Here is a 21,006-nt window from a genome sequence, read left to right as displayed (position 1 = left end):
GAAATTCAGTCTAACTGCTCAAGTTTAACCAGTCATCCTCCTTTCACACCTCTTTTCTTTTGCCAGGTGATTAAGACAAGCTTGACTAGGTGTCATACTTGCTAATTTAATTATGGCTTCAGTTCCCACTTCTGAACCCATACCAAAACCTTTAGAATCTCCCGAGGATTGCTCCTTGGCCCTGTTTCTCAAGTGGAAGCAGCCAGTTGGAAACATCAGGTTTCACATGTATGGCTGACATCTCCATCTCTCCCTCACCTCTGGTTCTCCCCCCACCCACAAAAAAAAACCTGGTGCTGGACAAGCTAAAATTTCATAAATATTGGCAAAACCAGATTGACTGCTCCATAAATTTTGTTTTCATGCCCTCAATTCTGTTCAGGATTCATTTTTTTTTAAACAGAACCAGCAACTCACAAGAAAAACCTGATAATATCAGGAAATCTTGGCTTGCAAAAAAAAATATGGAGTGTAATGTGGGAAATGTGATTTATGCACTTTAGTAATAAGAGACTGCAGAATGCTATTTTTCCAAAGATTCCTAGATGCCTCTGTACATGAAACAAAGTTAACATGTATAGGTGGCAAGTAGAATGTTGGCCTCTATTGCAAGGAGGATGAAATTTAAACAAATCTTCTATCAACTGTACAGGGAGTTGGCAAGATTACAAGTATTGCTTACTGTTTTAGTCTAATTTATAAACTGTATACTTGCATTGGGAGGTAATGCAGAGGAAGTTCAAGAGGTTGAAATCTGAGTTGAAAGGTTCAAACAGGAATTTTTTCATTGCAAGTCATGAATTTAATTCCAAGAGAGCTATGGGAGCCGAATCAAAAAATAAATAAATAAATAAAATAAAATTAAGGCTGAGACAGCTTTTTGGTGCAGAGATTCAGGAGCTATATAGTAACAGGCCAGAAACTGAAATTGAAATCAAGGTCAGATCAGCCATGATGATCTTCAGTGGTGAAGCAGACCCCAGGGGCCATTTGACCTTGCTCCCATTTCTTGTGTTCTTTGTTAAACTCCTGGTGAAATCAAAGACAAACTACTTTGTGCATCTAAGCATAACCAAATTAAGCATCTTTTCAAGAATGAATTATTACAGATTTTATTTAGACTTGGTAGACAAAACAGGATCTTTGCAAAGGCATGGCTTTATTTTACTGTACAAACACAACTCACTTACATCTCATTCTCTAAACAGTAAACAGAGCAGCACAGCTGATACAAGTTTTATTTCAACTCCATTTGATTGAACATCCAGTTAAGTGTACAGCATCACGTGCATTCTTTAAATTTACATATTAATTACCCAAATGTTGGATGTTACCCAAATGTTACCCAATGGGAGAAAGAATGACATACAATCAGGACACATTTGTTCTCATGAGAGCAAATGCAAAATAAAAACTGAAAAATACTTCCGCATCCATATAATACTTCAACAGTGCTATAAACAATGTATTGTTATGTGACACACCATGATAGCAGTTGCACATTGGCAAAATAAGTTAAAGGCAGATATATTCACCAAGTTGACTAATGTTCCCTGTGACCCAACTATGCATTCCTGCAGAACATAAGGACATGATTGCCACTGTGATCCATGATGTCATCATAATAATTAGGCCTCAGGATCAACAGGCAAATAGTGACTGTGTGAAGTTGTAATAATCTGCAATAATCATTGGAAAGAAATTGACTACAATTAGAGTCTTACGCAAAAAAACATTAAAAGCCAAAATGCAGCAGCTTCATTTTCAATAAGTGGCCACTTCAATCTTAGTTGCCCACAAGATCACAGCTGAAATCTGATACATATCCCTTTATTTTCAAATGGAGGATAGGATTGCACTCTATTTCTCCAGTGGTCTACAAGTAGAATTTATGCTGCACAAGCATAAACCTGGAAAAATTCTAAGCATTTTGAAAAAAATTTACACTACACTTTTGAAATGTGCAAAAAAATTGAAAGAATACATGGATGGACCTTTTACATGTTGTTTGTCTACAGAAGTTGACAAGAGTCTTATCTGCTGAGGACTAAAAGCAAATTTCCAGTGCATACTTATTACTGGGGTGAAGAGGTCACAGAAGAGAACTCACACAAATGGAATTTTTACTGCCAAATTTAAGGTCTCCAGTAAAGAATAAGGAAAGGGATTTCAAAAATAACAGAATAGCGGATTGAAAAAAACATGAAGATCCTGGAAAAGTCAATGCTGTTACTTTTGTCAAAGTATAACCAGGATCTAATTCTGGTCTACTAAAACTGATGAAATTAAAAAAAAAATTAAGTTCCCTGAAAAAATCAACATGATTTAACACCACATTAGATTCTATAACCACTTTTTAAAAATTTGAATGACTCCACATAGCAAGTCTATGTACTAAATGGTCAAATGCAATTACAATTTACTTTGGGATTTGCATTGTTTTTGATGGTGGAATATGGCTTATTTAATTTGGCCTTTGCTAAACACAAGGCAAAAATTCAAATCTAGCATATGAAAGCAATTGGAGAAACCAGTTTCTAAAAAGTTAGACTGCAGTTTAGTGCTATGTCAATCTTATCTTCTAAAACGTTAGATAGTCCCACCACAAAAACTTATGGCTCACCGCACATGAACTTTGACTTGAACAGTTTTCTGATCATTTTAAAACACACATTCACATTAAATAGAAATAGGAAATTCTTACTAGTGACAAGAATAGAATCTGTGAAAGACAATAAAAGTATAGTACAATGTTCTATATAAACTGAGTTTGGTTTCAGTGATGTTTGGGTGTTCCACCAAGATTCTCAAATAAGATTTGATCGGTTTTGTGCACCACTGCTTATTGCCAAAGCTGATCTTGCATATAGCAGTCACCCACAGCCAACCAAGCTTGCAGGCGATGTGATTGCTCTGGTAGAAGGCTGAGAATTTATCACATGCAGAGCACAAACCTGATGTTGTTTCACCATCACCATGCCACCCCATCTAATGCACAAGTCAAATAAGTACCTATCACAAATTCCTTTTGTGTTATACTTTCATTAAACTCTCACAGCATGCCCAATTGGGCTTCAATTCTTTTTACTGTCAAGGACTCACTCCCTGAGATTTCTTTAAATTAACAATTTTGCTCAGTTAATATTTTAATGAGCATTCACCGAAGAGTTCCAAGCTCAATAGTTGACAACTATAAAAGTTGGAGACCGATACTCATTGAAGTTCAAAGATATTTCATATTTTAGGTTAAAATGTTTACAAATTTATCATGTACAAGCATTTTACCCAAAGGCCAATTCAGCACAGGCTAGAACCAGAGACTTTTTGGTCTGTACGGTTCCTTTACATACCAGGAAATAACTCTACTTATTTAGCCAGCACAAAGGATACAAACTATTTGGTTAGACTCCTTCCCACTCCCAACAGGTGAAGTCAAGAGGCTACTGCCTGCCAACTGTAAAATATGAAACTAAACATCACAAAACTGCTTTCAACAACAAATCGTGTGACTACTAAAAACAGCACATCACTTATTGATCATGAGGAAAGCAGTTTTTAACAAAAATTCCCTGGGCAAGAACAGTTGAGAACATTCAGTGACTGCAGCAAATTCTTCCATATCCAAGTCTCAGGCCACTCAATTCACAATTGAAAGTGTATGAAGTCTGGGCAAAAGGTTACATAAAGTGTCATATGCTTATACATTTCCTCCGACAGACCTCAATGAAGCAGGTCATCAGCCTCCAACCAAAGGATCATGGGCAACAGCAATGCAAGCAGCTCAAGTCCGTCAGTTTGGATCACAGCTGTCAGATATCCTTTCCATGACTGTTCAGTTTGGGAGCACAAAACTGAGACATGGATCCAGTGGCCCTGTACATTAAAGTAGTGCTACATGCTACTCATCTTTACCACCTCAACTGCAAGATTGACATTGTTTTCAGAATTAAAATCACTGAAGGAAAAAGGCAGTCAATTTTCAGTCAAGGGGTTGTTTCAAATGATTGAACAATAGTGCTTGAGAAAGGAAATATGCCCTCTCAGGTAGTCATTCCAAATCTGCAGAAAACACTACTTTAAAATTTTTGCCAAATTCTAAGCTTAGTAAGCAAATTTCAACAGCAAAAATCAGCACCAAACATCCATCAGCCATTGCACCAGAGGCAAACCAGCCCCATTTTGAAAGTGAACACAAAACCAAAAAAAGTGCCAAAGTATCAATTTCAGTTCTCGTTCAACATTTTTCTGACCGACTTCTTCCAGTCAGGACAATATGAGCGAGGTCCTTTATTGCAGCACCCGAGGTGAGGATGTACATTTGATAACTGCATCTGCCACTGAAGTTATAAAATAGATTTTTCTCACCCCTCTGCTTGCATTGGAATCAAATACACCCAACTAGTCATACAACTCATTTTCTCCTTTATTCTTTTAGCCTCAAGTTTAAAATGGGATCTTTTCCCATTATAACGTTAGCCCTCTCCTGCTTCCTGCCCTAAAATGACCACCCTTCTCCCCACTCACCCCAGGTCTCATCCCCCATTAATGGCATTAGCTTCTGATCTTCTGTTCACTAACAGATAATTTCACCGACATTGAGTACATGCACAAATTGTCCCCATTTCAATCTCAATAATACTATACAGTTTCCCCCAAAACTTTCCTCTTTATGCTGATATGTCCTGAAGTTAATGTGGAAGGAGGCTAGGAGTTAATCAGTAGCAATGAGAAGCAAACTAGTGAATGAAGATAACCCAAATGCTTTCTCCTTTTGTATTGTTACATTGCATCAAACACAAGGACAGTGAATTTAAACAGTTCTTTTAAAATAACTCTTTTTAAATCAATCTTGAGGCCAAATTTACATAGAAAATCCTTAGGATACTTCAAGATACCTATTGGGTTTAGCAGCTTAATTGATTGGTATCCAAATTCAGACTGCTATCACTCCCAAAATACCCCACAAACTAGATTATAGACAATTCACTCATTATAAACAAAGACTCAAGACACTGAAGCTTCAGGCATTTATAACCACAATTCCCATGATGAACATACACTCAGCTTTGCCACAACTGCTTGCCAAGCCATTTTATAACAATTACAAAGAACTTTTTCATGGTATCCTCTAAAACTTTAAGACCTAAAGGAGGTAGAGGTTTTAAAGCAAAGAATTTGTTTTACTAAAAATAAAACTCCCTAGATACAAAAGATACCCTTAATTTTTGTTAAACATACCAAATTCTCCAAGGCTCAATAACTCAGCATACAAATGCTGTTCCTGCAGGAACAAGATGCACAAATAGATGGAAACCATTTGCTTTCAATTTTGCCAGTACAGCATTAAAGATGGTTCTGTGCATACAACATGGAGAACTGTAACTGAGTTCACATTTTAGAAAATGGGCTACATGAAAGTGGTCCAGCTGAGAATCAATACAACTTCATTTAAAAAAAATAAAATGATTATTGTTGGAATTGGCAACCTAATAAATGACAGCTGGGAATTTCTGGTTAAACATCTCCCATACGTAATCAGCGGTAAGTCTTCACAATTTTGTAGCAGTGAACTGTATCTAAAAAGAATTTTCTCCAGTCCAAGGCTAGAGGCCTGCTCCAGCAAAGATCCATGTATTAAGATTTGTAAAACTTGTGGACCACGAATACACCAAGCAGAACCACAGCAAGAATCCCAAGCATCCACTTGACATAAATATTATCTAACTCTAAAGCTGCCACCTGTTGAGAAAAGAAAGGCGACATCAAATATTTTTCAAACAGAAATATTAATTTTATTGCAAGGAAGGAACTCTGAAGGAGAAAATGATTCCTTTGAATCAACCAGCACCACAGTATCACTAGAAAGATAAATCCCACATTGCATACAAGTTACATGGAATCATTTACATTTATAGTAATGTTAATGACCAGATTCAAAATTCAACAATAAAATCAATTGCATGCACTAGAACACAAACTAACAAAAGAAACCCAAGTAAACCCAAAAGGGACCCTTACTCTGTGATTTTTATAAATGACCTGGATGAGGAAGTGGAGGGGTGGGTTAGTAAGTTTGTGGATTACACGAAGGTTGGGGGTGTTGTGGATAGTTTGGAGGGCTGTCAGAGGTTACAGAGGGACATAGATAGGATGCAGAGTTGGGCTGAGAAGTGGCAGATGCAGTTCAACCCAGATAAGTGTGAAGTGGTTCATTTTGGTAGGTCAACTATGTTGGCAGAATATAGTATTAATGGTAGAACTCTTGGCAGTGTGGAGGATCAGAGGGATCTTGGGGTCAGAGTCCACAGGACGCTCAAAGCGGCTGCGCAGGTTGACTCTGTGGTTAAGAAGGCATATGGTGTATTGTCCTTCATCAATAGGGGAATTGAATTTAGGAGCAGTGAGGTATTGTTGCAGCTGTATAGGTCCCTGGTCAGACCCCACTTGGAGTATTGTGCTCAATTCTAGTTGCCTCACTACAGGGAAGATGTAGAAGCCATAGAGAGGGTACAGAGGAGATTTACAAGGATGCTGCCTGGAATGCATAGCATGCCTTATGAAAGCAGGTTGAGGGAACTCAGCCTTTTCTGCTTGGAGAGACAGAGGATGAGGGAGGACCTGATAGAGGTGTATAAGATGATGAGAGGTATTGATAGGGTAGATAGTCAGAGGCTTTTCCCCAGGGCTGAATTGGTGGCCACAAGAGGACATAGGTTTAAGGTGCTGGGGAGTAGATATAGAGGTGATGTCAGGGGTAAGTTTTTTTTTTAAACTCAGAGTGGTGAGTGCGTGGAATGGGCTGCCGGAAATGGTGGTGGAGGCTGATACGATAGGGTCTTTCAAGAGACTGTTAGATAGGTATATGGAGCTGAGTAAAATAGAGGGCTATGGGTAAGTCTAGTAATTTCTAGGGTAGGGACATGTTCGGCACAGCTTTGTGGGTTGAAGGGCCTGAATTGTGCTGTAATTGTTCTATGTTCTATTTGGAAAAGCAAAGGCTTAATGTGCTTGCTCTGGAAAAAAGATCAATACCTGGGGCTTTTTTCATTACCAAAAGCTCTTACATAGGCAGAGGAACCTGCCATTATTCACTTGCAGGATAACCATTTGTGCATTAACTAAATAATTTAAATATTTAATGATCTTCCAGATGAATCAAGAGAGCTACTTAACTAATGTTTTAATGCATTGTACAATTTCTCAGCAGTATTCTTTTGAGGGAAAAACATTATGAAAAATGTAATCATACTTAACACTGATTAGTCCTTCGAGTGAATGTGGATAAATAATCAATTGCCCCCAAAATATTTAAAGTACTGCTTCGACCATATCCTCTGAACTTGAACTCAAATGACAAACATAGGATATGACTGACGTTTCTTAACTTCCTTTGGGTAAATATATAGATATCCAAAAACAATATCGTTGTTTAGTTTTCTCAACAGCTAATTCAATTCATTTAATAAGCAGCTGAAATATACAGATGAAGGATATCCTAAGATCAACCCCTTAGTATTAAATTACTTACAAAAAGATACTCTAAATCTGGCTTCGTCATTCCTGAGTTAAAAAGTAGCAGAGGAAAAGGCCAAACTGCTAAAAAGCCCAAGTTTCAGATAAATCTAGACTGAACAAAATTATTAAGAGAGTCTTCCGATGCTCAGAGTCAAGGTTCACAAAGAGCAATCTTTTGGGACAATTAATGGAATGCTAAAACTATGCTTCAGGAGAAAGGAAAAGTGGTAACAAAAAAAATTGCTCACAAAATTTGAATAATTTCTCAACGAGCAACAGATCAACAGTTGGAAACAAGCAATATACTTTCTAGCACTTACCCATCCTCCTTGCATTGCAATCCATTGTGCAATACTATTTTTCAAAAGGAACTCTGCAATGAATTTTGCAATTTGACTGAGGAATCCCTTCATACCATTCTGGAAGACATAAATTGCCATGCGATATCCAAAGCCCAATAAAGCAATCACACGGCCCCAATTTATACCACTTTCAAAAAGCCTGCAAAGTAAATGTAGAAAGACAGCATTATCTTCAAATTCTGAGTTATCAGAAAAACAATGTTGCACACAGAGCTTCTAATACAGAAAGCAAAATCATGCTGCCCATATTGAAAACTGAGCACTTCAATACTGTTGTTTATGTAATAGACTGCCAATTGTAAACGAGTAAACAGTGTTACATAACACTTTACCATGGTCATGAAATCCAGCCAATCCAATCCTTGTCAGAGTTACATAAAAATTGTAAAATTTACTAGTCTTGCTAGTTCTCAACAGAAATTTAAAATCTAAAATTAAGCAATAAATTCAGTATTCTATCCTTAAACAAGTAATTCACTCAGTATCACAACAGGATTCCCACAGTCCTTCACAGCAGCAGCAACAGTTAATAACAAATTACATCGAAAAACACCAACTTCATTTTAAATGACTTTCTCAGTGTTATTACTGAAATTTTCTTGTGGAATTTGGTAACCAAATGTTATTCTCAATTGATTCTCAGCTGCCTTTTTCCTCAATGGGAGATTCTGTAATACATTTCAGAGTGAGAGTAACAAAATCATATACTCAAACTCTTTAAATACCCCAACTAATTCTATAACTAAACGTTTCAATAAACATTGGGAAAACCTTGGCAGCCCTGGCCTCACCATAGAGATATTCCTTTTGTCCTATCCACCCCTCCCTCTCACACCCTGCAAATTTAAAACCAACTTGTTTCCGTACTTCCCCAAATCTGATCAAGGTCTTCAATCCAAGATATTAACTCAGTTTCTCTTTCCATAGATGATGCCTGATCTGCTAAGTGTTCCCAACTTTATTTCAGATTTCCTGCATCTGAAAGTTTTTTTTAATATAGAAATATTTTTTCAATTACTGTCGACCAGACAGCACTAACACTAACAGACCAACTGAAATTACTTAAGTGCTTGTACATTCATGACTTACTTGCTATTCCAAAGTTAACAGAAAAGATGCACTGATAATATTACAAACTTTGTTTTCAAAATTTCATATTGATTGCAGATTGCAGCAAAGTTAATGCAACGTTAGAAGAGTACAAGGTAAAATGAGAATGAATTTACTTGCCCTTGCTGTTACAAAGCAGTACTAATCAAGCTATAGTAAAGAGTCTATAGTCCATCATCCAAAGGAAAGCAGAAATAAAGGATAGGAATAATAGTTAGACATGAACAATCAGCATCACAATGTATACTTCAAAAATTACTTTAACCAAGGTTGAAATGTAATGAGAAATTCAGAAAATTTAATTAGAAGTTAGATTGGAATACATAACAGCAATGGCTATATCAGTAATTTCTGAAGAGGCTATTTTTTGACTGAGTGTTTAAATATCTCACCCTAGCCCCAATCAAGTTGTCAGGAGAGAAGATGTGCTTGCTATTTTGTGCAAAATTCAAAGTTACTGCTTAGGATGTACTGCAAAGATCCATGTAATTACATTTTATAGATAACATAAAAAGGGCAGATAGAATCTATATTGTACAAGATAGAGAAATCTTGTACAATGTAGATTCTACCGCAGCAGGCCTACATTATAGAATTGGCCAAGCGCAGCAATATAATTCATTTAATTATGTGGAATTGCAATACACCACTTTTATTTACATGGAGAGCAACAGGTGCCTGGAATGCACTGCCAGAAGAAGGTGGTAGAAGCAGATATGACAGCAGCAGGCAGGGAACAGAGGGATACAGAATGTGTGCAGGTAGATGGGATTGGTGTAGATCAGCATCACGGGCAGTCCAGACATCACCTGAAGGGCCTGTTCCTGTGCTGTACTGCACTGCTTTGTGTTCCATATTTGAATTATGAACATTAAGATTCAATTCAATCTAGAGAAATACTTCAAAATATTTTACTACTTGGACCCAATTAGTTCAAACTATATGAATAACAGCCAAAACCCTTGTGGGTAAAGACTCAGAACAGACATTAGAAGGGAGTGGGAGTGATATATGGCCGGGAGAATAACCGTGCAGATGCATGGTTTTTCCTAAGATAACAAAATGTTGGAAATATCCAGAATATTTCCACAGGTAGAGTCTGTGGAAAGGAAAGGAGTTAATGTCTCAGGTTGAAGATGCCACAGACACTGCCCAACCTGCTTTTTCTGTTTTTATTTCAGATTTCACAATGTGCAGTTTTAAAAAATTCTCTTTCCTGGGGATATTGGTGGAAAAAAAACACTACATTCCTTAAATAATTGATTACCATATTATTCAGGTGGGCACGTGATAGAATAATCATACATGGATTCCAGAGGGCGTGGCTTTGGTGGCTTAACTCAGTTTCTCTTTCCATAGATGATTTATATTCAAGATTTATATTCTTATGAAGCAACGTTTCATTCCTCTGACCGGCTTTAATTCACCAATTACATCCAAGTTCAAGCAAAGATTAACATGCAAACACTGGCTAGGAAATAATTTAACACTTTCCAGGAACATACACAAACCATTTCACAACTTGTTGAATAGTGACATCTTCAGCTTAAAAGAACTTGTTTTTCCATAAAGGGCAAGAGGCAACTCAGTGACATATGCAAACATTTTGTTTGTCACACTGAGCACAAGTGATTACCCTTGTGCTTTGAAGAAGAACCAAACACGATGAAACTATTTAGTTAAAAAGTATTAGATTTATCAGATTAAATGGATTAGAGTACTGCCTTAAAGTAAATGCAGATTCATACACAAACTATTGCATGCACCACCTTAAACTTAGTTTGTATTCATGATTCACGCTTACCCATCAGCTATTTTGCGGAAGTAATCATACGCATTTTGCGCATTGAGTGGCAGTCTTGACAACAAATTCTGGAACTCCAGGTCATATCTTCGATTGATGTCATCTCCAATAACAGCAAGTTGCCGGCCTACAAGAGCTGGAGTACTGGTTGTTGAGAAGGGAGAAAGCAAGAGGAATGTAACATGAGAAACTCAAATTATGCTGCTGGAAGTCTGAAATAAATTGCTGGAAACACTCAAGTCAGGCAGCATCTGTGGAGTAGAGAAAGAGTTAATGTTTGTCAATGACCTCTTCAGAACCAGGGGTAAAAAAAACAGAAGTCAAACACTAACTTGTGGTCAATAGGGCTCATGTCTGCATCCATTCCACGCCCCATACTTCTGTTCTTAGATACTGCTTCTCCTACCAACAGCAAGGATACTTTTCCACCCACACGCCCCATCCTTATCTTCCACATTTAATGCATCATGCACCAATTTTCACCACCTTCAATGTGATGCCACTGCCAGACATTTCTCCGTTCAGCATTCAGAAAGGACCTCTCCTCTGCACTTCATTGTTCACTTTTCCCATCTCCACCAATACCCATTCATCCTTTTTGCAACACCAGCCCTTTTACCTCTTTCCTGTCAACCAAGAACCTAACCTGCCCATCCTGGTGAAGTAATGGCTCATCTGTACTTCCTCCAATTTTATGTATTGCATTTGGTGTGGGAGATAAACCAGAGAGCTATATATTAGAGAAATCAAACAAAGATTGGGTGACCACTTTGCAGAGCAGCTCCATTCAGTCCATGATTGAACTTCAATCATGTTTGAGTGAATATGATTGATCAAACCTGAACTTTGAGATGCTCTTCACTAATTCTCCAATTCACTCTGACCTTCTCCAAAGGTCGGAGTGAATCGGAGAACTACTTTCTGCAGTCAACTGGAGCAAAGTGGATTAATTAAGGCAAGCCAGCATGGATTTGTTGAGGGCAAATTGTGTTCAACCCATTTGAGAGAATTTTTTTTTGATGAAGTGACAGTGTTGATGATGGTAATGCAGTGAATATGGTGTACATCATATTCTTGATGTACTTCTAAAGGCTTTTGATAAAGTGCTATCTAACACCTTAGCAGCAAAGTGGAAGCACATGGCATAAAAAGGACATTGATATCATGGAGATGAAGCTGGCCAAGTAACAAAACAGCAAGAGTGTATGGCTGTTTTCAGATTGGAGGAAGATAAATAGTAGCGTTCCCCAAGGATTGGTGTTAGGGCAATTGCATTTTATGGGTTTACGTTAATGACTTAGACTTGAGGGTGTAGCTATGTGGGCTGATGCATGGTGAATGAAATTTAATGTAGAGCAAAAGAGAAATGCAACGTTATGGATTTTGCCAGGAAGATCAAGGAGAAACAATAAAAACAAGGATATTGTTCTAAAAACACAGGCATAGAGGGACCTGGGGGTGATGGGTACACAAATCATAGAAAAAGTGGCAGATAAACACACACAGTTCTGTGCATTATCAATAGAGGTATAGAATATAAAAGCAGGGATGTTATACTTAAACTTTATAAAGCATTGGTCCAATTGCAACTGAAGTACTGCATTCATTTCTGGTCACCACTTCACGATGGTGTGAAGGCATTAGTGGTTCCAAAAAAGATTTATGAGAGTGGTTCCTGGGATGTGGGACATCTGTTACAAGGATGGATTATTTGGGGTTGGAGCTGTCTTCTTTGAAAATGTGTGGTGGAGAAAAGTCTGCAGGTGTACAGGGAAAGGACTGGGGGCTGGGTGGAAAGAAATAGAGTTGCTTGAGTAGAGAGCTGGCTCAGACACTACGGTCTCCTTCTGTGCTATAACCATTCTACGATAAAGTGAAATTTGGAGGGATCATAAAAGATTCATAACTCACCTAAAAATTGTCTACTATTGCAAATTGTATTTTTCCAGCAAGTGCACACATGCAAAACTCTTAAGTTGACATTATAATATACCAACATTTACCTATCAGCAGGCTGATGCATCTCAGTTATCTCTGGATCATCTGGAAGTTCCCCTCGTTCCTCTCTCTCCGACTGGTACCGGAAGAACACATAACTCCTGAAGACATCTTCGGTCTCTTCTACAACGTCTAATGCTGTGAAGCACAAACAGTACTTTGTTGCATTCCAACAGATGCTGGTTTTGAATTCACCCTTTTCAATTATGAGCAGAATAATTGATACACATAATACACAAAGATAGCACATATAATCTTGATACACATCTTTGACTAACATTATATTGCTTCAAAGGATTTAAAGCAAAATTGTACTTATGTAAAACTACATTTAAATACAAGATTACAAATTCCTTCACCAAATAATTTGGTAATAATCTGTGGGCAATGGCATTGCTTCAGAAACTTTGACCAATTAGCTTGCAAGAACTGAGATAGACTGCCAGTAGGCTATTCAACCAATATCAACCTTCAAATAAGATGCAAAATCTACTCCATATCTCTGCCTCAGATGGATGCAAATAATTCCATAGCTGTTTCAAAGAGAAGCAGAGAATACTTCAGGCATTTTGGTCAATACTTGTTAATAAGTATCCCCAAAACAGATAATCTGGCCTTTATCAAATTCTTTGCAAGACCTTCCTGTCCAGAATTTGTCTGCTATATTTCTTATGATACATCAGTAATTACACTTAAAAATTACTTTGACTGTAAAGCATATTGGAACAGCATAGCAGGAGCACAATTCACAGCAGAAATGTAGGCCTTTTTCAATGAGATGATCCTGCTGTTAGTACACTCATATCTAGTAGCAATCAAGTGGATGAAATTATGTAAGAGAAAAAGTTGTTTTAGCTTTATTCCAGTAGACCACAGATCAAAAGGTGTTTAATGTGTATGTATCTGTATGATGTAATTATCTACATTATTGTAATCAAAAATATCTTCAAAGTATGAAAAATGCTACTGCAATATCAAAGATCAGTTTCCCCTGTTGCAAATTATGGGCATTTTGCCTCAACTTCACTCATGGAATGATTTTCATTTCTTCAGAAACAGATGAAGTCTGTGAAAGTTGCCTATTCAAGTTTTGTAGTTTTCCTTAACTATACATGCTGAAGGCAGATCTTTAACATTTAATGAGATTGCATTTTAAAACAGGTGAGCAACTTACAAGCTGCAAAATTTAGTTCAGAATAACAATCTTGTAATAGGCACAATTATATTCTACCAAGCTGAAGTACATGGTGTGCCCTGACCTACCAAGGGAAAAAAACCAACATTTTGGGTCAGCAACCCCTTGTCAGAGCTAACAAATTTCAAATTTCTGACAGAGTCCAGAACCCAAAACATTAACTGTTTCTTCTTCCACAGATGCTGGCTGAACTGCTGAGCTTTTCTAGCATTTTCCAGTTATGTTTCTTATTATCAATTCTATCTATGCCTATAATAGTGTTGTGCACTTCAAATTAGATACCCCCTCAGCCTCCTCTGCTCCAAGGAAAACAAAGCCAGACTCTCCAGTCTCTCCTCAAATGAAATGTTCCATCCCAGGAAACATCCTGGTAAATCTCCTCTGTGCCTTTTCCAGTGCATCACATTCTTCCCAAATTGTAAGCACCAGAATTGCACACAGTACTCCAGCTATAGTCTAACCAAAGTTTTATATAGTTGCACAACAAATTCCCTGTCCTTGTACTCTGATGCTTCAGTTAATGAAGTATAGTAACCCAAACATCTTCACACCTTCAGCAATCCTTGGACTTGTACACCAAGATCCCCGTTCCTCTATATTCCCGAGAGTCCTAACATTCATTGTAGATGTCCTACCCTTGTTAGTCCTCCCAAAGTGCATCACTTCATACTTATCCAGATTAAATTCCATCTGCCACTGTTCTGCCCATTTTACAAATGACTCATGACTAAACTCCTATTAACACCAATTTTCATATCATCTTTAAACTTATAAATCATACTTCCTCTGTCCCTATCCAAATCATTAATGACAAACAGCAACAGCTGTAGCACCAATCCCTGTAGTACACCATTAGCTCCTAATCACAAAATTAACCCGTTACCATCACATCCCATTTCCAATTATTAAGCCAATTTAGGGTCCAATCTGTTAACTTGCCTTGGATCTCATGAGCTCTAACATTTTGGATCAGTTTCCCATGTGGGATCTTGTCCAAGGCCTTACTGAAGTCCATGTAAGCTACATCAACTGCACCACCTTCCTCAAACACCTTTCGTTACCCCTTCAAAAAAAAAATTTGATCGAGTCATTCAGGATCTTCCCTTAAAAACAAGCTGACCATCTTTGATTAATCACTGCTTTTCCAAGTGTAGGTTAATCCTACCCATCAGGACTTTTTCAATAACTTCTCTACCACTGATATTAGACTCAAAGGCCAAGCTTATCCCTGCTGCCCTTCTTGAATAAATTAAGGTGCCACATTTGCTGTCATCATCTGGCACCTTAATAGCAAGGATTTAAAAATCTCCTCCCTTCGCTCCTGTAACAGCCCGAGGTACATTTAAGGTCCTGGGGACATAGCCACCTTTCAGCCTGCTAAAGCACCTAATACTGCCTCCTCTCTAGTGGCAAGATGTTCTAGAATGTACCTTCCCCCTCAATTCTCCAGCTACAATGTCCTTCTCCTGAGTGCAATCATATAAGTATTCATTTAAGATCTCACCCATGTTTTCTGGCTCCATACATATTGCCATTCTGGTCCCAACAGGCCCTCCTCTTTACCTGGTTACCATTGCCCTTAATATACATCAAAAACTTTGTGATTTTCCTTGATCTTGCCCGCCAGTGAAATTTCATTCCCCTGCTTTGCCTTCCTGATCTTTTTACCCCCTTCTTAGCTTCCTTTCATTTTCTACCATTTTCAGTTCTCTATACATGTCATATGCTTCCTTCCACACCACCCACCACCTTCCCCCACAAACTCAAATCTTTTCCAGCCCTTAATATCCTTGATTCCCTAGATTTGCTTTTATTTCCTTTCACCTTTATGGGAGCACTTTGGCCCAGAACTTTATTTCACATTTAGATACCACTTGTCGGTTGTAGACCTACCTGCAGGCAGCTGCTTCCACATTACCTTTGTCAAGTCCTTCTTATGATATTGAAATTTCCCTTTACCCTATCCAAAACTTAATTTCTGGACCATCCTTATCCAGAACTACCTTGAAACTTAGTTATGATCACCATCTCTGAAATGCACTCCCAATAACACTCCAAACACTTGTCCAGCTTAATTTCCTAAGATTTGGTCCGGTGCTGCCTCTTTTCTAGCTGGACTATGTACTGGCTCAAAAAGCTCTCCTGGACACTTTCCCCAAAAACTTAATGGTGCTGAGTTCTATCATCTCCCATAAAGTTTTTCAAAACTATGACATCCAATATTTAATAAGCTTTTGATTTCAACTCAACTCAGCAGCCTTGTCAATGTGTCACCTACAATTTATCAACCCAATCTCCTATAGAATATTTCAATCATATACCTCCCCCACTCCAAGCTTTAACAACTGAATAACTTCCTTTGCTTAGCAGAGGAAAATTACAAGCATAGTCGATGTAAATTTTTGCCACCTTGTTTGACTTATTTGAAGTTGGTGACTTTTACACAAGCATTTCCTTCTACAATAATTAGAAATATTGCATTTATAAAGTGACTTTTGCCATCTCAGGGTCACTCTTGAAACAGACTATTATAAATTCATGCTCAAGCTTTATGTCAGGAGAACCAGGAGTTTTCTCTACTCCCTCCATACTAATCACATAAGAGAAATTTCTGTTTCCCAGCCCTGACATTGAAGCTGCTTAAGAGGATAAGACTAAGACTGACTCCTGAGTAGGGTTCAAGATCTGTAACTTCTAGAATTGGGGTGTACGCACCAATGACTGTTGTCTGCTAACTTGGTATTAGAGAGGTTCACGAGATATTCATTTATTCTGCAGTCACCAAGATGCCAAATTCACTCATTCTTGACAATAAAACTCAATCCCCAAATCACCAGACAGTATACTTCTGCTGATTTGCCCTTCAGGTATGCCCAGAGCCTTGCTCATTTAGCTGGTCATCTATTACCCACCATGTCTCACTCAGAGTGGCAATGTAGACATCAATGGCTGAATCACCAGGGCTCAACAGTAAACTAACATTTAGGTCTGCTGCTATTGGGGCTGTCCTTGAGGGTTATGAAGTTCCTGGTACTGAACTTCATTGGGGAGTGGAAGCTGCCATGTGCAATTTCTTTTAATATGGGATAGCCATTACACATCAGCTTGACAGAACAGAACAAGGTCCTTATCCAGTGGGAAGGGGATGCAAGCTGACTGTAGACCAGGCTGTGCTAATATTAACACATATGTAGGCAAGGTTGCTCGTAGGTGCCTCTGTACTAATGCACACTATTGCCAACCACCCCCTTTGCCCCTCCCCACCCTCAAAACCCTGGTCCTGAATCCTCTCTTCAGTGTAGCATCTTCAAATAGTATTGTATTGGTTTATTACTGTCACTTGTACCAAGGTGAAAAACTTGTCTTGCATACCAATCGTACAGGTCAATTCATTACACAGTGCAGTTACATTGAGTTAGTACAGAGTGCATTGAGGTAGTACAGGTAAAAACAATAACAGTCCAGAGTAAAGTGTCACAGCTACAGAGAAAGTGCAGTGCAATAAGGTGCAAGGTCACAACAAGGTAGATCGTGAGGTCAGAGTCCATCTCATTGTATAAAGGAACCGTTCAATAGTCTTATCACAGTGGGTTAGAAGCTGTCCTTCAATCTGGTGGTACATGCCCTCAGGCTCCTTATCTTCTACCCGATGGAAGAGGAGAGAGGAGAGGATGACCTGGGTGGGTGGGGTCTTTGATTATGCTGGCTGCTTCACCAAGGCAGTGAGGGGTAAAGACAGAGTCCAAGGAGGGGAGGCTGGTGTCCGTGATGCGCTGGGCTGCGTCCACAACTCTCTGCAGTTTCTTGCAGTCCTGGGCAGAGCAGTTGCCGTACCAAGCTGTGATGCACCCAGGTAGGATGCTTTCTACAGTGCATTGATAAAAGTTGGTGAGTGTCAAAGGGGAACAAACCAAATTTCTTTAGCCTCCAGAGGAAGCAGAGGCGCTGGTGAGCTTTCTTGGCCATGGCATCTACGTGATTTGACCAGGACAGGCTGTTGGTGACATTCACTCCTAGGAACTTGAAGGAATCAACCCTCTCGACCTCAGCACTGCTGATGTAAAGAGGTGCATGTACACCACCCCCTTTCCTGAAGTCAATGACCAGTTCTTTTGTTTTGTTGACATTGAGGGAAAGGTTGTTGTCATGACACCATGCCACTAAGCTCTCTATCTCCTTCCTGTACTCTGACTCATCATTATTTGAGATACTGCCTACAACAGTGGTATCATCTGCAAACTTGTAGATGGGAGTTAGAGCAGAATCTGGCCACACAGTCATGAGTGTATAGGGAGTAGAGTTGAGGGCTGAGGACGCAGCCTTGTGGGGCACCAGTGTTGAGAATAATCGTGCAGGAGGCACTGCTACCTATCCTCACTAATTGCAATCAGTTGACAAGTTCAAGCATGTGAATAACTGACAAGCTGAGCCATGCTGAAAATCTACATGTTTGTTCATGAAATGAAAACATCTAACATACAAACATCTATCATGAATTGCCCCAAATGGAGGTGGTGGTCTAGAGTCAATGACACAGGTGGGTCTGAAGTCACTTAGGCCACACTAGTTAAGAATGGCAGATTGCCTTTCCTGAAAGTCATTACTGAACCTGGAGGGTTCTTACAGCAGTCCAGTAGCTTCATGGTCATCACTTTAGAACTTTGGTTTCCAATTTAATTCTGTTATCTTATTTTTAAAAAAATCTGGAGTACTGTGCACAGTTTTGGTTCCCCTAGGAAAGGGAGATACTTGAATTGAGGGCAGTCCAAAAAGATTCACAAGGCCAACTCCTAGAAGAGGGCTGCCATATCATGAACAGCTAAAGAAATCAGATCAATACTCTTGAGTTTAGAAGAATGAATGGTGATCTTATTGAAATGTACAAGATCTTTAGGGAACATGGCAGGGTAGATGTTAAGATGTTTCCTCTAGTAGGAGAGTCTCAAACAAGGGGATATAGTTACAAGATTAGGGGGCCATTATTTAAAACAGGGGTACATAGGAACTTCTTACAGAGGGTGTTGATATCTCTGCTCCAGTGGGTAGAGGAGGCTAGATAACTGGGGGAATTTAAATAGAGTAGACAAATTTCTGAAAGATCAGCAGATAGAGGGCCATGGAAAACTAGCACAGAAGAGATGATGCCTGGGGCACAGCAGCCATCATCATACTGAATGGCAGGGCAGGCTTGAGGCAGGTTGACCTACTACTCCCTATTTTCTTAAGTTCTCCAGATTGCTGACTAACCTGAACTAATAGGATGGCAGGAGGCAAGTTGCAGGTCATAAATAGTGTTGAGGGAAACAAAGAAGGGGGTGGAAGGGGAGAATTGAGTGATGATTTGATGCTTCAGAGAAACTCTCAATGCTGGAGGTGGGGGGGGGGGGGGGGGGGGAGGAGAAAGAAGGTTAAGAGACAGGTCAGCAGAGAATCAAATACATCTGAACTTGAGTGGCTAAGAATTTTCAATATAAAAAGTGCACATTATCAGCCAATGCTCAAAACACAGAATAAAGTTAATTTAAATATTGTGTTACCTACTGTATGTCAGCTCAAAGCAAGCACCAAGTGTTACAGACTAGGTTACTATTGGTGAATGTCCCCTTAAGACAGAGCATAGTGGTGTGTGTGTGTGTGTGTGCGCGCGCGCGCTGTGCTTATGTCAACAAAAGATAAAGGACGTAATGACGTTTTTGGAGCAGTCAGAGGAGAGCGCGAGCAAGACCAGCCTGCTAGTTTCTCTATCGATGGATGAGAAACAATAACTGTGCCTGTCACTACAATCCACATATGGATTTTTGGAAGAATCCAGTGGAGTCCACTTTGTCGTTAACCTGTAGAGGGAAACAGGTATTTGTGTGGACAGCCACATCTCGGATGCCTTTCGGGGTCACAGGTACTTCGGAACGAAGCAGTGGAGTTCACTTTGTTGTTGACCTGTAGAAGGAAACAGGTATTTGGGTGGACGGCCACGATTCCAGAGCCTTTCGGGGTGAGGCAGATGCTGTGGAGTGGTCACTGCTGAGTAAACACTGAGGTGTCGTTTGGGTTCCAAAGTGGACGGTTTGGATTTTGTAATTACTCTATTTTCTCTCTACATCTACATTTTGTCTTCAGTCAACGGTGGTTGTTGAAAAAGCCTTTGCTCATGTTTCACCTTATGGCTTGCTGAACTGAACTTTAAGAACCATTCTTGGACTTGGAGTTTGAGAGTTTGCCACACACACAACAAGTTTAGTTTTGGGGTTAATGTTTAAGATTCTAACATTATTACTTCTAACATTTTTTACTTTTATTTTTCTTATTATCATAAGTAGCTATTAATGAAGTAGTTTTTAAACACTGAATCATGACTCAGTGTTTCTTTTGTTGCTGGTTCGTAACACCAAGAAGCTACTGGAAACTACCACAACGAAGACTTTGCAAGTCTTCACTGAAGGTGGTTAAGTGTGCAGCTCAAGTCATTACATTGAAATTTGAAACCAGAAACATTGAACAACTGCATTTACCAAATGAAGACAAGAGACTGCAGATACTGAAATCTGGAGCAACAGGTGCCAGATGAAGAGTCTCAACCTGAAACGTTGACTGTCCATTTCCCTCCACAGATGCTGCCTGACCTGCAGAGTTCCTCCATTCAAGACTGTCAATCCAGAACCCTACAAGTCCAGGTACGACCTATAGAAGGCCATCATGAGAACGATAAGGCAATTCCATGAAGTTAGAGACACAATCTGACACACGAGAGCTGTGGCAGGGTTTGCATGCCATTACAAGGTGAAACCTAACAGCATAAATGGCAGTGATGCTCAACTCCCTGATGAGCTCAATACCTTTTATGTACACCTTGAAAGAGAGAATAACATTACACCTGTGTAAATCCCCACAGCATCTGGCAACCCTGTGATTTCAGAAAATCCTTCAAGAGGGTGAACCTTCACAAGGCGTCAGGCCCCACTAGTGTACCTGGCAGGGTACTGAAAACCTGTGCTGACCAACTGGCTGGAGTGTTCGAGGACATT

General features: G+C 39.2%; 1 protein-coding gene across 4 annotated transcripts in view; it reads right to left on the bottom strand.

Annotated features, from left to right (window-relative positions):
- Window positions 1–1,090: 1,090 nt before the first annotated feature.
- The window catches only part of LOC127580981 (bcl-2 homologous antagonist/killer-like), a 36,448-nt gene continuing 16,532 nt past the window's right edge, over window positions 1,091–21,006 (bottom strand). For 2 of the 4 annotated variants that reach the window (XM_052035014.1, XM_052035015.1), the window contains exons 3-6: window positions 12,795–12,927; window positions 10,792–10,935; window positions 7,836–8,016; window positions 1,135–5,739 (exon numbers count right to left, since the gene is read on the bottom strand). In XM_052035014.1, the coding sequence (XP_051890974.1) occupies window positions 5,635–5,739; window positions 7,836–8,016; window positions 10,792–10,935; window positions 12,795–12,927 (563 nt within the window). In that variant the 3' untranslated portion in view covers window positions 1,135–5,634. Of the gene's footprint in view, window positions 5,740–7,835; window positions 8,017–10,791; window positions 10,936–12,794; window positions 12,928–21,006 lie in introns of all 4 variants that reach the window. The other 2 variants (XM_052035017.1, XM_052035016.1) reach the window with 2 other exon arrangements.

This window comes from Pristis pectinata, chromosome 20 (assembly GCF_009764475.1).
Source record: "Pristis pectinata isolate sPriPec2 chromosome 20, sPriPec2.1.pri, whole genome shotgun sequence".
Lineage (NCBI taxonomy): Eukaryota > Metazoa > Chordata > Chondrichthyes > Rhinopristiformes > Pristidae > Pristis > Pristis pectinata.
The sequence above is the reverse complement of the archived record's forward strand: the minus strand, read 5'-3'. Positions and strand labels throughout refer to the sequence as shown.